The sequence below is a fragment of the Leuciscus leuciscus genome (genome assembly GCF_965113295.1).
Source record: "Leuciscus leuciscus genome assembly, chromosome: 1".
Lineage (NCBI taxonomy): Eukaryota > Metazoa > Chordata > Actinopteri > Cypriniformes > Leuciscidae > Leuciscus > Leuciscus leuciscus.
Window position 1 is genome coordinate 38,042,918 of NC_138725.1, and position 17,818 is coordinate 38,060,735.

Here is a 17,818-nt window from a genome sequence, read left to right on the forward strand (position 1 = left end):
GCCTACATATCTTAATTGTACATTACTTTATAATATGTTTTTTTTTTTTTATCTATTTATTTTATGTACCATGCACCTTATGCAGAAGCTATGCAATTTCGTTGTATCTTGTGTACAATGACAATAAAGAAATTCTAATTCTAATTCTAATAAAAAAAAGGAAATTGAACAAAAATACAAACTTTGTCTGAAAATGTGTCTTCCATGCATCAGATTTTAAGTTTATGCACTGGAGTAAATTTGTATTCATGTGTGTTTATAGACTGTTTATAGGCTATTTATGTGTGTGTGAGTGTTTCATAAGTCTGCTAATTTTCTAATGTTTATGTATAATGTATAAACAGGTTGATGTATAAATATGTACGTCAAAGGTGTCGTATAGGTGAGCCAAGTCTCCGTCGCGGCTTTTTTTTTGCGATCAAACGACAAGTTCAATTTTAGTTGACTAATCCTCTTAGTCGAGTACCTCTTAGACTATTTTCATATCTATTTTTACATTTTACACATAGTGAAAAGAAAACAATGTCTGTTTGCCTGAGTAACAAAATCAAGATTATGAGAGAAAATATAGATTGTATATACAAATATTTTTTTTTTAAAGTTGCTTCTTTGTAAAAATAAGTGGCTCAGGTCAATTGAGCTCAAAGGGGATTATTATTAATTAATTTATAGGGAATTTTGAAAGAATCAATTATTTTATGGCAGAATAAATGAATCGTACAGTGCTCAATTGAACGGGGCGTAACTATCCACTCTGTAGCCAATATCCAAACTATAATGAAAACACAATTTATTAGCACGGTAACAAGATCAGCATATTAAGTCCTTAAATTAGTAAGCACATAACACAACACACTTCTCTTTAAATACAAACAAGACTTTATTGATTGTTATAACACTTAAAACTAACATTTAAAGGAACATGCCAAATTTTTGGGACTTTAGCTTATTCACCGTATCCCTCAGAGTTAGATAAGTCCATACATACTCTTTTCATCTCCATGCGTGCCGTAACTCTGACGCCCCCAATGCTAGCCCCTAGCTTAGCACAAAGACTGGAGGTAAACGGCTCCAGCTAGCATACTGCTCCCAATATGTGACAAAATAAGGCCATTATTTTCCTATTTACATGTTGTGATTTGTATAGTCACAGTTTGTGTAAATAACAAGGTCACATGATGAGATACAGCCATCTTCTAACCGTATACATACTAGGAACTATATTCTCAGAAGGCAAAGCACTGCTATTTGGGCGGAGTGATTTGCTCGCAGCACCTGATAAGCCCCCTGGTGAGGAGCAGAGAGTTCGCTCAGAGTTGGAGTAAATCACTCCGCAGAAGTAGCAGTCCTTTGCACAGAGATGAAAAGGGTATGTATGGACTTATCTAACTCTGGGGGATAGGGTGAATAAGCTAAAGTCCCAAAAAGTTGGCATGTTCCTTTAACGCATAAACAGGCACACACATTCAGACGATTTGCAGAGAGAAAGTTAGTAAAGAATGATTTAAGAAAGTGAAATTATGAAATCCCAAGTTCCTAGCAATTTATGCACTTTATAAGACCTGACCTGCAACAAATCATACATCATTCATTTAAGCCTTCTATCGGTTCTAAGGCAGGGTTATTAAATTTGATAAATGCACCAGTTCGGCTAATGGAGGGGTTACTTGCATTGGTGCTGATCTTTGAATGGGGATCCGGGAAGGTGTAGTTTGCTGCCAAGGGGGTTTCCCAGTTTCAAGGTCTAGTTGCGTCTGGAGTGACGTCTCAGGAAGCCAATCATGTTCTGGTGTTTTGGTGGATAAATGGAAGCAGAGTCTCTGGCTGAAGTTTGAGGCGGGCAAAGACTATAGAGTCGTTGACTGAAGCTTTGCAGTAAAAATATTAAGTAGATAATATTATAACTAGATTCTCAATAGAAAAGAAAAGAAAGAAAAGGCTTGCATGAAGCTGCTCGTTCTTAACCCATTTTTATCTGATCTCTGTTTGTCTTCTCTTCTGACCTCATCTAATGCTTTGTTTGTGGTCCCGAGTTTTGAAACTGTGGTGTCTATGTTAAGAGTACAATACATTTTACACACATTTGATTCATACAATAATTCAAGAAATGAGAAATCATTCACGCTGATATCAGACACTCCATGCTTCCATGAACTATTAAATAGTTATTAAAAAGGACATAAACAATGAGTGATTACAACATGATAGTCAAATGTGTGGGTTACAGACATTATGTAGAATTATGTAATGAAATGATGTTTTAAAAAAAAATTATCTGATGCATTTTGATATAGGTAAAGGCAGTCTATATGGATTTTAGAAAAGGTCCTGCATTCCAGAGGTCACTCAGAGGTCTAAGAAGAAAAAAAAGGTCTGTTTTAAATCTCTGTCTTAGGGATAAAAAAAATCCTTGGCGTCAACTTGTGGTGTTCCTCGTGAGACTCAAGGTGTGCCATCTCCAAACCAATCCATCTTTTTAAAACGTCTTTTGTTCGTTCTCTAATTGGGACCAAAACTTACAAGTGTTCGTTGTGTTATATGTAGAAGAGTCAGTTCGTTTCCAGACTGAATGGCGTCCCAAATGACAGATCACTTATTATGGTCCTTGATGTTGACTTGGAATTTGGCTCTATTCAGTTTTGAATGAGTAACTTATGTCTGATTCACTCTCAGTTCCTACTCTTATTTAATGTATAAATTAAGGTATATGTAAAAAAAAAAAAAAAAGTCATACTTTGTAGTAGTGGTATCGTGTAGGCACGTCGCTCAGCGTAAATAAGGTAAAAGTACCGTTTTTTGTTTTTCCCGTTAGAAATGTACTCAGGTTAAAGTAAAAGTACCCACATTGAAATCTACTCTTAAAAGTAATATTTTTCCAAAAAATTACTCAATGTAATGTCAAGTCAAGTCACCTTCATTTATATAGCGCTTTTAACAATATAGATTGTTTCAAAGTAGCTTTACAGTGATAATAGGAAATTAAAGTAACCGATTGTTTTGGCTTTACAGCAGCTCTAGATTGAAGTTATTGTCCAGCTAAAGTTAGTTTAGATTGATTCACTTCAGTTGCAAAGATCATTAGCTATTAACTTAGGGGCCGCTAACACGACGACACCGTTCTAACAGAAAACCCTTAATGCGCTCCGGTCCACTCATCCGCACAACAACAGTGCCTGGTGGCTCTAGAACACAAACCTTGAAATAGGTTCCAAGGTGCAAATGTTGAAAAAAAGTAAATGGAGTAAATGTACTTAGTTACTACCCACATCTGTGGATGCATTGGTGTGGTCTCAAGGACTCGGCTGTATTTAAGCCTCTCCTACACTCACAGCACACAAGTTTTCACATTATTGTGTACTATTTTCTGGTGCCTTTTCAAGGAGTCAACCCTTAGAAATCTCCTTCCACAAACAGGACAGGAGTTTGGCTTCTCATTTGTATGAACTTTCTGGTGGTTCTTCAGTAATGATGGCAAAGCAAATGTTTTACTGCAGTGATCACATTTAAATTGCTTTACGGCAGAGTGAGATCGGTGCAGATGAACTGTGAGACCACAGTTCCATTTAAATCTCATCTCACACAGATGACATGCGTAAGGCATCGCTTCAGTGTGAATTCTCATGTGACAATTAAATCCTTGTTTACTGGTGAAACTCTTTCCACACTGGGAGCAGCTGAAAGGCTTTATTCCAGCATGAATTCTTATGTGATTCTCAAGGGTTTCTTTACGTGTGAAAGTCTTTCCACACTGAGAGCAGGTGAAAGGCTTTTCTTCAGTGTGAGTTACCAAATGATCAGTAAGATTTCCTTTATATGTAAAACTCTTTCCACACTGGGAGCAGATGAAAGGCTTTATTCCAGCATGAATTAGCATGTGATTCTTAAGGCTTCCTTTACGTGTAAAAGTGTTTCCACACTGAGAGCAGGTGAAAGGCTTTTCTTCAGTGTGAATTACCAAATGATCATTCAGGTGTCCTTTATGTGTAAAACTCTTTCCACAGTGATGGCAGACGAAAGGCCTTTTTCCAGAATGAATTAACAAGTGACTCTTAAGGCTTCCTTTATATTTAAAAGTGTTTCCACAGTGAGAGCAGGTGAAAGGCTTTTTTCCAGTGTGAATTATCATGTGAGTCATAAGGCTTCTTTTATGTTTGAAAGTGTTTCCACACTGAAAACAGGTGAAAGGCTTTTTGACTTCTGTAATTTGAATGCTGCTTTGTGAGCAATCGTTTTCAGTTTTGGAGCAACTTGTTGATTTCTCTCCAGCAGCCTGAGCTTTCTGATGCTGATGTTTCTCCTCCACTTCATTCAGATCTTGTCTTTCCTCTTTCACTTTCATCAGGCCTGAAATGAAAACATTAAAATGATGAAAATCAAATTGGACAATTGTAAAAAACAAAACATTAAAATTATGATAAATTTACACAATAACAATCTACTAAAATATTAAAAGATTTTCCTTTGGGTTTTTGAAAAGTTTCATGTACAGATGACAAATCCACTAAATATTCTGTATTATTCATGCCAGGCCAGTAGTTGGAGATGTCACTTGATAAACAGATAGACTGAACATGTAATACACATGTCACAAACTCAAAATTTACACAAATTAGCATTTTTGTAGTTTGAAAACATTGAAACTTACAACCCTTTTTAAAAGTTTGCATTTTCAGGCTCCCAAAACATTGTCGTGTAAATCAGTGGTTCTCAAACTGGGGTACACGAGGTGACAGAAGGGGGTATGCGAACAAAATGCTGAGTTTTGCCATTAATTTAATTCTGCCCCACCTTAAAAATAACATTAAAACTGAGCATGTATTTCTATCAGGTAAAATGCGTTAAATACATGACATCCGATCAAATTACCTCATCTTTTGCGGTTCACACAAAGCAGCGTGCATATGATACTGTAGGTTGCGTGCAGATTATGCTGCCTTGGCAAATCGCACTATACTGCCGTTCTCGACAATGTAGCCTACCTTTGTAAAAGTGGGGATTTAGTACTTGCTAGCACGAAGAGCAAATATAGACACTAGACTGTGCATTGAGATCGATTTAATATTCAAACTCTCTTCGATACAGATAATGTTGATCACATATTATGCAAATATCCACACGATTACAAATGTGACAGTGATTTTATACAACGGTTCAACAAACAAAAGGTATTAATATTAAGTGATGCTCATTTAAAAAAAACAGTATTGTCAGTATTTTTGCAACAAAATAGCTCCAACGAAAGCCACAGCAGTGTTTTTGAACGAATCTTTGGCTTTGAACAAACTGTGAGAGTCAATGATTCATTCATAATTACAGCCACTTGCTTCGTTACTGAATGAATGAATGACTTGATGACTCACTCAAAGACAGTGACTTTCCGCCACCTACTGGCGGTTTTAATTTAATATTTCAAAGCATCAGTTCGTTTTTACTGGTGTTGGGTCCGAGTCCATCTTTGTAGAGTCCGAGTCGAGTCCAAGTCCTTAACAATCGAGTCCGAATCCAAGTCCGAGTCCAAAGAGGGCAGAGTCGGACTTGAGTCTGAGTCCTTAACACCCGAGTCCACAGATTTAAATGATTTGAAATTGACCTTTCACAAAGACCCGCCCCTCTTAGTTACTGTTGCTACGTCCGACAAGCCATTCCGCTCTCACTCCACATTAGAGGGCTGCATTGGGTTTGGGACCCAACGCAAATCTCGCAGGAGTGGGCGGTTTGAACTTTGCTGCGGGCGGGAATGGGTGGCTTAAAAAAAACACTGCGGAATCGGGAGGTAGCCTAGCGACATGATGGAGATGTCAATAAATGATGTGGAAAAGAACCTCAAACGAGGTATTTACAGCACAAAACCTAAGCAAGGCAAGTGCTTTATGTGCCGTGTGATGGTGCAAAGTTTTTGATAAAAACGATATTATATTTGAATGTATTGTGTGTTTTGTCTTTCTGTGTTCTCATAGGCTAGCTGCTTTCAGACATGCTTTCTGCACATTTACACCAGGACCAATCAAGCCTATGATGGAATACTTCAATAGCCAAAATCAAAGTACTTGAAGTCTAAAGAAACGTGCGGTAGCCTAAGCATTTTAGATGTCCCCGATAGCCTAGCCAGGCTACTATTCATCTTCCTGACCAGTGCGTCAGAATACATGCAGGCCAGGGAAACGAAACAAACAACCCCATGAATCGCTTTAATAATAGCAATACAAATACGTGTTTTTTCCTGCGGGACGGGAGAAGACACAAAATCAATGCATCTCTATTATTGTGCGGGAATAAATTCTCAGAGTTTTGCGGGTGCGGGCGGGAGTGGACATACATATTGCGGGAGCGGGCGGGAGTGTAACACATACGTTGCGGGAGCGGGCGGTAATGGTCAGAAATTCGACGGGCGCGGGCGGGATAAAGAAAACAGTCCCGCACAGGGCTCTACTCCACATGTTCTCACAGTGAAAAATATATTGCGGAGCAAAGAGGACACTGACAATGCGCCAACAGACAAGACAGAGCAGGCTACTGTTGGTATGAAATAGGCCTAAAGTCTACAATCTGCCTTGTTCCATGCCAAATACTGCATCTAATGGCGCTTTTCCACTACACAGTACCAGCTCGACTCGGCTCGCCTCGACTCGGCTTTGTTTGGTTTTCCACTGTGTAAAAGTTGTACCTGTACCTGCTTCCAGGTACTTTTTTTCGTACCACCTCCGGCGAGGTTCTGAGCTAGCTGAGGCGAGACTAAAATGTGACGTGAAAACACGGCAGACTGCTGATTGGTCAGAGAGAATCGTCACTATTCACTGCGTCATCATTGCACCCGCCAGACGGAGTATCCTGAATAAAAAACAGCAAAAACAAAAACATCCAAAAACAGCATACACTCGATTTCCTCCATTGTCCTGTGTGTGTGGGTAGCGTGTGTGTCTCGTGTAGAAGATTAAGTCACGGCAGTTTCCTGCGGGCTCGACAGCACCCCCTGGAATGGGGTTCGAAAACTTGGTCCATAAATCAAACACGCTTGCATGTAATAATATGAAACTCAGTACACATATAGATCTCATCGGGCCGAACAACTTTCGTGCTCTAAGTTTTACAAAAGCCCAACAGGAAGTCGGTTATTATACGTTGTTTGGAAAACGCATACAATGGAATGTGAAATACTCCTCCTAGGGAATTCATCCGATCGCCACCAAACTCGGTGTGAATGAAGTCAAGACATTGAGGATGAATTCTTGTGAACGGATTTTTGATATCTCGAACGGTTTGGCCGTGACGAGGAAACAAATTGATGGCGAATAATGGGACACAGGAAGTGTGTTTTAACTTCTGCATACATTAACTGATCTTGATGAAACTTCCGCAGTGTGTTCGTTGTAAGAGGCCGATCACATGGATGTGACTATTGTGAGTCAAAGTTATAGCACCACCAACTGGCTGCAGGAAGTTTTGTCACTTTCAAAATGCTTTGAAATCACTCTCTTATTTTTACCCGATTTGCTTCAAACTTTGTGTATAATGTAGACACACGGCAGATGTAGACCTGTGAAAGGATTATTGATATCTTAGATACTGTTGCCATGGCAACGCCATGCCACGCCTTTTTTGATGTTTTGAGACTCTTAGCATGCTTGAAATTGGATGAAACTCGACACACACATCACATTTATTAGCCAGTAGACATGTGCAAAGTTTCAGAAACGGGCGTGGTGGAATGGCTCAGTAGCGCCACCTTTTGACCAAAGTGGGGGGTTAGATTCATCTACAGCAACAAAACTTGGTATGTATATTGTTGTCATCAAGCCGGACAACTTTCTAATTTACAGTCATTAGCTCCGACCAACAGGAAGTCAGATATTTTGGTTTGAATGTGGATTTTTCTGGAGAATTTTCTCTCTCTCTCTGTCTCTGTGTGTGTGAGGAGCGGGGGGTAGGGCTTGGCGATATATCGCATCACATTGTTATGCGCATCTCGTCAGTAAAGCCGGTTCCTTGATTAGTAGTAAATCGCCATCACCTGCTTTCAGATGGAGCGGCATTTACTACAAAGAGCCGTAGTTAACTGACAAGCTGAGCAATATCGCGGACGTATCGCCAGTGATAATTAATGCGATATGGCTCAGCTTGTCAGTTAACTACGGCTCTTTGTACACAGCAAAAACTCCAGTGTTAAATTTACACTCCTGGGAGTGTATGAGTCCACACTCAAGAGTGTTGAAGTTAATGAGATAATTAAGTGATTAATTGAGTGATGATTGAGCATTATTGAAGACACCTGATGTTAACAAGCAGAATCACTGAAGGAGAAAATCTCAAATTGTAAGCCACCGTTATGGCGATCATTGTTTGCTTTAGTTGGGCTCTTGACCCTTATATTATTAACTTTAGATTTTGTTTGGCTGCTGTATCTGAGTTATAACTGCCAGATGAACAAAGAAAAAAAAGTGATCTGATAGTGTTGGTTATATTATGACAATCATCATTTGAACTTTATGTTTTTGATTTATGTTGTTGGTTACAGCATAACTGTGATTCTGCATAAATATCCAGGGCCTGTATTCATAAAGAATCTTAATGCAAAGAGTAGCTCCTAGTGACAAAATTCTAAGAAAATTCTTAGAAATGTGGGCGTTTACTCTTAAAATTAAAGAAAAAATCCTAGTAAAGAAAAAAGTAATTCAGGAAGCATCTTAACCCTTAAAAGAGGTCTTAAGGTCAAAATTGTTAGGAGCACGGACGAGGACTTTTAAGAGGCTTAAGAGTTTCTTTAGCAGAGGAGAAAATGGCAGAAAGACGAAGAGGGAGAAGAAATGTGTTGAAGACAATGAATAACAGTGAGTTAATAAGACGCTATAGATTAGATCGTGCAGGGATCATGTTTGTGACTGATCTTATTAGAGACACGCTCTCCGACACAGCACAGAAATGCCATAACGCCAGAAATGAAAGTAATCACTACATTACGATATTTGGCAACTGGGAAAATTCCATGTTTGATACATTAAAACCAACATTCAAACCAACATTCAAACCACCACTTAAACAGACATGCCAGCAATCAGTGTAATTGGAAAGAGTGGAACAATTTTTATTTAATTCTAAGCCAAGCAAATACCTTATAGGAAATTAACAGCATGGTAAATAAAAATAAAAAGGATTTACACATATATAATGTGTGTGTGAGTGTGTGTGTGTGTGTGTGTGTGTGAGAGAGAGAGAACGGTCAAATAGGAAAAATTACGCATGTAATCACTACTTAAATTCACTTTTTTTCCCCTTCTTGGACAACCAACCAATCACAGTCTTCAAAAGATTGTGTCATACATATCAACGGGGTCAACCCCGCCTCCTTACTAAGATGAAAGTTTTTGTCTTTTCCTTACTCAGAGTTGCTCTCAGATCGGTCCCGAATTGCTCTTAAGCTAAGACTCCTACGTAAAAGTTTTTAAGCTAAATTAAGAGTTTTCTGAGAGGATTCTTAGAATCTTTATGAATACGGGCCCAGAATTTTAGATATAATATAAAGGATTTCTTAAAAGTTGTTTTTAAAAAAAATCTTTCTTTTAGGCACACACAGACATCAAGATTCAGTCAATGCATCTCAACAATGGTGACGAGCAGAATATTCAATTAGGAAAAGTAAATTACATAGACAATTCAGATCATAATTTATTCATACTGCAATGCATGATGGGAGCCATTAATGAGTTGTGATTGGTGGCAGCCACTGCAACATGCTTTTTTTTATTGTCACCATTGTTAAGATTCACAGGCTGATTATTGATGTCTTATTGATTATTGATGTTTCTAAATAAATTCATTTGAAAGTGTTTTGATCAGAACAATGTTTATTAAATATTTTGGATTATAAGAAAAATACTGATAATCATATGCTGTAGAATCACAAAGCTGCTGCTAACAAGATAAACCAAACTATCTCAATAAGTTTCATTTTTCAGATCACAGCATGATTATGTCAAAACATAACCAACACTATCAGATCACACTTTTTTTTGTTCATTTGACTGTTATAATTCAATAACAGCAGACAAACAAAATTTAAAGTGAATGTATAAGGGTCAAGAGTCCAACTAAAGCAAACATTGCTTGCCATAACGGTGGCTTACAATTTGTGATTTTCTCCTTCAGTGATTCTGCTTGTTAACATCAGGTGTCTTCAATAATGCTCAATCATCACTAAATTAATCACTTAATTATCTCATTAACTTTAACACTCTTGAGTGTTAATTTAACACTCATATTTTAACACTTTACACTCTTGAGTGTGGACTCATATACACTCCCAGGAGTGTTAATTTAACACTGGAGTTTTTGCTGCGTAGTAAATGCCGCTCCATCTGAAAGCAGGTGATGGCGATTTACTACTAATCAAGGAACCGGCTTAACTGATGAGATGCGCCTAACAATGTCATGCGATATATCGCCCAGCCCTAGTGGGGGGGATTTTTCAACCTTGAACGGGGTCTGAAAACTTGGTCCATAGATCAAACACGCTTGCATGAATTAATATGAAATTCAGTACACGTATAGATCTCATCGGGCCGAACAACTTTCCCGTGGTCAAGTTTTACGCCAGCCCAACAGGAAGTCGGCTATTATGGGTTGTTTGGAGAACGCTTGCTCTGGTATTTGAAATAATCCTCCTAGGCAATTCTTTCAATTGCCACCAAACTCGGTCAGCATGAAGTAAAGACATTGAGGATGCTAAATTGCGGACGGATTTTTGATATCTCGAACGGTTTGGCCGTGGCGAGGAAACGAATTTATGAATGAATGAATGAATGAATGAATGAGGCATTTATATAGCGCTTTCATATGTACTACTGTACACCCAAAGCGATTTACAATCATATCAGGGGATCTCTCCTCAACCACCACCAGTGTGCAGCATCTACTTGGATGATTATGGCGAGAAAAGATACAAACGAAGTGTTATAACGTCTGCATACATTAACTGATCTTGATGAATGGTAAGACTGTTCGTGTGTTCGTGGTAAGAGGCCGATCACTTGTATGTAACTATTGTTAGTCAAAGTTATAGCACCACCAACTGGCAGCAGGAAGTGTGTGACTTTCTAAATGCTTTTGACAAAAGTGGGGGGGGTTAATTTTATGTACAGTCACAAAAATCAGTACGCATATTGGTCTCGAATCGGAAAATGTTCTAATTTACAGTCATTAGCTCCGACCAACAGGAAGTCAAATATTTTGGTTTGAATGTGGATTTCTTTGCAAAATCAGCCTCTGAATTTTTACCCACTCCTCTTAAGTGGTTTATTTTATTCCCACCAAACTTTTTCAACATGATGAAAATACATTAAAGATGCTAAATTGTAAACAGATAATAAATATCTCAAACGGTTTTGCTATGGCGAGGGATTAAAGTAATGTCAAAAAAGGAAACCCTAAAAGCCTCATATCTTCTAAAAATGTAATTATACACCATTTATTTCTATATAAAATTATACAAATATCAGAACTAAACCCATTTTATTCTTTTTTTTTTAATTTAATAATTGTTCAAGTTTAAAAACATCCAAAAAATAAATAAATTATGTCATTCATAGTGCTATACTGCCCTCTTGTGTTCAAAATCAGGTAGGCGTATTGTATCTATATAAAAATATACTAGGTATGTGACGGTGAGAATATTTTAACACCGGTTAATCAACGTGTGACGCCGCTGGGGTCTTTTGAATCGCTAACTTAAAAACGAAAGTAAAATATGTTTGTCCGCACTGACATGGATAATGGTGCAGAGCAAGCGTTTCAATGAATTCCTATGGAAGTAGGAATTAACTAAAAAACGTTGACTCTGTTCTGCCCGTTCCTCGCCGTGGACGCGCACCGTTATGAATGCCCGTGCAGCCATGAGCATTTTAGTTTAATTTTAAAATTAGCGCCATTTCGGGGGCAGATTGCTTGAATTTATTTTACAATAGCACAATGTTGTGTTCTATTTCGACTGTACACAAATATAAGTTAACACTTTGCAGTTTGAATGATGTCCTGTATGAACAAAATGACGGAGTATCTTTTTATGTGTCCACTGTTCAACCTCAACCGCGCCCGTCCAAACCCGAGCTGTCCAAAGACACTAGAGACAAAATTGTACACCTCCACAACGCTGGAAAGGGCTACGGGGAAATTGCCAAGCAGCTTGGTGAAAAAAGGTCCACTGTTGGAGCAATCATTAGAAAATGGAAGAAGCTAAACATGACTGTCAATCTCCCTCGGACTGGGGCTCCATGCAAGATCTCACCTCGTGGGGTCTCAATGATCCTAAGAAAGGTGAGAAATCAGCCCAGAACTACACGGCAGGAGCTGGTCAATGACCTGAAAAGTGCTGGGACCACCGTTTCCAAGGTTACTGTTGGTAATACACTAAGACGTCATGGTTTGAAATCATGCATGGCACGGAAGGTTCCCCTGCTTAAACCAGCACATGTCAAGGCCCGTCTTAAGTTTGCCAATGACCATTTGGATGATCCAGAGGAGTCATGGGAGAAAGTCATGTGGTCAGATGAGACCAAAATATAACTTTTTGGTCATAATTCCACTAACCGTGTTTGGAGGAAGAAGAATGATGAGTACCATCCCAAGAACACCATCCCTACTGTGAAGCATGGGGGTGGTAGCATCATGCTTTGGGGGTGTTTTTCTGCACATGGGACAGGGCGACTGCACTGTATTAAGGAGAGGATGACCGGGGCCATGTATTGCGAGATTTTGGGGAACAACCTCCTTCCCTCAGTTAGAGCATTGAAGATGGGTCGAGGCTGGATAACCAAGGAGTGGCTCTGTAAGAAGCATATTCAAGGTTCTGGCGTGGCCTAGCCAGTCTCCAGACCTAAACCCAATAGTGAATCTTTGAAGGGAGCTCAAACTCCGTGTTTCTCAGCGACAGCCCAGAAACCTGACTGATCTAGAGAAGATCTGTGTGGAGGAGTGGGCCAAAATCCCTCCTGCAGTGTGTGCAAACCTGGTGGAAAAACTACAGGAAACATTTGACCTCTGTAATTGCAAACAAAGGCTACTCTACCAAATATTAACATTGATTTTCTCAGGTGTTCAAATACTTATTTGCAGCTGTATTATACAAATAAATAGTTAAAAAATCATACATTGTGATTTCTGGATTTTTGTTTTAGATTATGTCTCTCAAAGTGGACATGCACCTACGATGACAATTTCAGACCCCTCCATGATTTCTAAGTGGGAGAACGTGCAAAATAGCAGGGTGTTCAAATAACTTATTTCCCTCACTGTGTATATATATATAAATATATATATATATATATATATATATATATATATATATATATATATATATATATATATATATATATATATATATAGCAGCGATGGAGGGCCCAAGCCGGTGACACCGCCACCCCGGTGCCTTTAGTGTAACCCGCTGCTCGCAGCTATATATATTTTTTTATTCTTGAACTAATACTAATAATAAAATATATGGAAGCACTTTGCTCAATTTGCCACCTAAAAACATCTCACTCAAATGGAGAACAAATACTTCTCCAGTATATAGTCCACAACAACAGTTGATTATGAAAGACTGCTACCATTTATTCAAACACTACAACAAAATACAAAAATAAATAAAAATACAGGTTCTCTCTCTCTCTCTCTCTCTCATACAGAGGTATCAGGGATTTGTTACTCTCTCACTCTCTCACACACACACAAAATTCTATACAGAGGTATGAGGGATTTGTGTCTCTCTCTCTCTCTCTCTCTCTCTCTCTCTCTCTCTCTACGGAGTTACACTGGTGCCGAAATCCGGGAAGGAAGAAGGAGGCGGGAACCGGCGAACATTTAAAGACTTTAATGGCATAAAATAAATCAACAACAAAACGAAAGTAAAAGACAGCAGCCCCTCACGGACGACTGCTATCACATAATAAAACATACAAAAACACAACATAACTCCTGGCCTGTCCTCTCTCACTCTTCACTGTCGTCGCTCCTCCTTTATGCTTCCGCTCCTCCGTGAGAGATACGAGACCGGTGCGTCGTGCAGGTGTCACTCAAATCAGTAATCACGCCACCGGCCTCGTGCCGCTCTCTCACGGCCCTCAGCCTCGTCCTGCTCGCCACACTAATATTCAAGCATTTAGGCGATGGTTTAAGCTAGATTTTCCCATGGTCTGTGTTGGATAGGTATCAGATCATATTTTTTTCTCCCCTCCGATCTCCGATCTAGCGTTCTGGGCCAGTATCGGCACGATACCGATGACGTGGATCGGATCGGGACATCCCTAGCCCTGACCTAAACTAACTCCCTGTTAGGCGTGCTGCTACAGTTCAGGAAAGATCTTGTTGCAATTATGGCGGACATCCAACATGTCAAAACACCTCCGGGGCCTAGAAAACACCTCAGACCCCAGAGGGTTAAATAGGCAAAAGGCGCTCATATCCTGGCTCTTGAACAGAGTTTGGCTTGCTGTTAATTTAGATTACACGCTTGTAAAGAAAAACATATAAAGAGAACAGTACACCATTGAAACTATTCAAAAGAAAGTCAGTTCCCTTCACAGATGCATTCATATAAACTCCCACCCAAATTCAATTTATATTTTTCTACCTATATTTCAAGCATCGCGAATAGTGATCTTGCTATGTCTGGTATTTTCTCTGCTGCGCATCTGCGCTCTGCTCTGACCAGTCTCTGGCCTGTGTTTATGTCCTGTTAACAGATTTCATAATATTTTCACACATTTCATTTCGGGAAATTATTGCAATTAGGGCTGGGCGATATATTGAATATTAATGAAAATAACGTGAATATCGAATATTTCAAATTCAAGCATACTTTCCAAAAGAATACGCCGAACGTCAAATATTACATCCCCTTTTCGCCTTGTCACGTATAACCATGCAAGAGACGTGACGTGAGGTGGTGGGGGAGGGTCTTTATTTTTTAAACATTAGCAAAATGGTGATGACAAACAAAACGGGTGTGGAAAGAGACACGGGAGGGGATGATGAATTAGTCTCCAAAAGAAACGCACAATCTTTAATATGGGGGTGGTTTGGTTTTCAGATAGCCTAACGGATACCAATCAAAATACCGTAATTTGCAAGGTGTGCAAGAATATTATAGCTACAAAATGTGGTAACACCACTAATCTCTTTCATCACCTCAAGCAGCATCCTGTGCAGTACGAGCAATGCATGAAACTCCGTGAGCCTTCACTAGCCTCAGCCTCTTCATCTGCAGAAAAATCTGGTAGGCCTGTCGTCCCTTAACAAATAAAGCTGGTCGCTTCATTATCTTGCAGTGTGCCATATGCGAGAAATAGTAAAAAGTGGGAAGAAATGACATCGGCAGTCACGTTTCACATAGCCAAAGATATGATACCTGTCAGTACCGTGGAAAAACCTGGCTTCAAACAGCTGCTAAAGACAATCTATACAATTTGCCTTGCCGTAAATACTTTGCCCAGGATGCGCTCCCGAAACTGTATTTTAAAGTGTGCTAACAGCTGTCACAGAAGCTTTTCTCAGATAACGCACTTCGCGACCACTTCCGATCTTTGGACGAGCCGAACCTGCGAACCCTACATCAGTCTTACCATTCATTTTATTGATGGCTGGGAGCAGAAATTCGCTTGTCTGAAAACCAGTTACTTTCCGAATTAACACACCGGAGAGTTCATCGCAGATGGATTACGTGACACACTTGTGTCTTGTAATTTGAGAGAGGAGCAACAAGTTTGCATCACACAAAGAGAGAAGCATGAGGGATTCCCGCCTTGAACGCAGTATCGGTGTGTGCAAGAAAATTGTGGCCAGCTTCTCACACAGCTGGAGAAGGCGAAGAGAACTTGCCAATGTCCCGAGAGATCTCAGTCTACACCAGCTTATTACAGAGTCACCTACCAGGTGGTTCATCTTATACCGACCTACAGGCAGAAACTGAAATCAGCTAAACCTGTAATAAGGACTGTAAAAAGATGGACCAACGAAGCAGAGCAGGATCTACAGGCCTGCTTCGATTGCACTGATTGGACTGTTTTTGAAGCTGCAGCCACCGATCTGGATGAGCTCACAGATACTGTAACATCATATATCAGTTTCTGTGAGGATACATGCATTCCTACCAGGACATTCTTATCATTCACTAATGATAAACCATGGTTTACTGGGAAACTCAAACAGCTTCGTCATGCCAAAGAGGATGCCTACAGAAGTGGGGATAAAATCTTGTATAACCAGGCCAGAAACAGACTGACAAAGGAGATCAGAGTTGCTAAAAGAAGCTACTCTGAAAAGCTGAAAACCCAGTTTTCAGCCAACGACCCGGCATCAGTCTGGAGAGGCCTGAGGAACATCACCAACTACAAATCACCATCCCCCCCATCTGTGGAGAATCAACAACTGGCTGACACTCTCAATGCATTCTATTGCAGGTTTGAGAAGCCCAGACTCACACCTCACACCCGCTCTGATGTGCACTTCACACATCCACCATCACCTCCTGCAACCCCTCTCCTCCCCCCTTCTGCCATCCAACCTGAGCTTAAGGTCTGTGTGGAGGACGTGAGCCGAGTCTTCAAAAAACAGAAGACTAGGAAAGCTTCAGGCCCAGACGGCATCTCATCTGCTTGTCTAAAAGCCTGCGCTGACCAACTGGCCCCAGTCTTCACGCAGATCTTCAACAGATCATTGGAGCAGTGTGAAGTTCCCTGCTGCTTCAAACGCTCCACTATCATTCCGGTTCCCAAAAAACCTAAAATCACTGGACTTAATGACTACAGACCTGTCGCTCTCACGTCTGTGGTCATGAAGTCGTATGAAAGACTGGTGTTGGCCTATCTGAAGGACATCACTGGACCCCTGCTGGATCCCTTTCAGTTTGCTTACAGAGCAAACAGGTCTGTGGATGATGCAGTCAACATGGGACTGCACTATATCCTGCAACATCTTGACAGACCTGGGACTTATGCACGGATCTTATTTGTGGACTTCAGTTCGGCCTTCAATACCATCATCCCTGATCTTCTCACAGCCAAACTGACTCAGCTCTCCATGCCATCCTCAATCTGTCAGTGGATCTCCAGCTTCCTGACGGACCGGCAGCAGCGAGTGAGACTGGGGAAGCTCTCATCCAGGACCCTCACCATCAGCACTGGCGCCCCCCAAGGGTGCGTTCTCTCCCCACTGCTCTTCTCCCTGTACACTAATGACTGCACTTCTAAAGACCCCTCTGTCAAGCTCCTGAAATTTGCAGACGACACCACCGTCATCGGTCTCATCCAAAATGGTGACGAGTCTGCTTACAGACTGGGGGTTGAACAGCTGGCTGTCTGGTGCAGCTATAACAACCTTGAGCTGAACACGCTCAAAACAGTGGAGATGATTGTGGACTTCAGGAGAAAATCCCCAGCACTCCCCCTCTCACCATCATGAACAGCACTGTGGAAGCAGTGGAGTCATTCAGGTTCCTGGGCTCTACCATCTCTCAGGACCTGAAGTGGGCAAATCACATTGACTCCATTGTGAAAAAGGCCCAGCAGAGACTGTACTTCATTCGCCAGCTGAAGAAGTTCAATCTGCCACAGGAGCTGCTGATCCAGTTCTACTCAGCCGTCATTGAGTCTGTTTTAAGCACTTCCATCACTGTCTGGTTTGGTTCAGCTACCAAATCGGACATCAGGAGACTACAACGGACAGTCCGGACTGCAGAGAGGATTATTGGTGCCCCCTTGCCAACCCTCCAGGACCTGTACTCTTCCAGAGTGAGGAAGAGAGCAGGTAAAATCATCACAGACTCCACTCACCC

The 17,818-nt window shown here is 40.4% G+C and overlaps 2 protein-coding genes across 3 annotated transcripts in view; both read right to left on the reverse strand.

Moving 5' to 3' along the window:
* LOC309507479 (uncharacterized protein) overlaps positions 1–17,818 on the reverse strand; it is a 69,733-nt gene that overhangs the window by 30,697 nt on the left and 21,218 nt on the right. The gene's annotated exons all lie outside the window — the stretch shown is intronic.
* The window catches only part of LOC309507537 (uncharacterized protein), a 36,397-nt gene continuing 20,636 nt past the window's right edge, over positions 2,058–17,818 (reverse strand). For both annotated transcript variants that reach the window (XM_082181813.1, XM_082181812.1), the window contains exon 2: positions 2,058–4,344. In XM_082181813.1, coding sequence (XP_082037939.1) covers positions 3,326–4,344 — 1,019 coding nt within the window. In that variant the 3' untranslated portion in view covers positions 2,058–3,325. The remainder of the gene's footprint in view (positions 4,345–17,818) is intronic.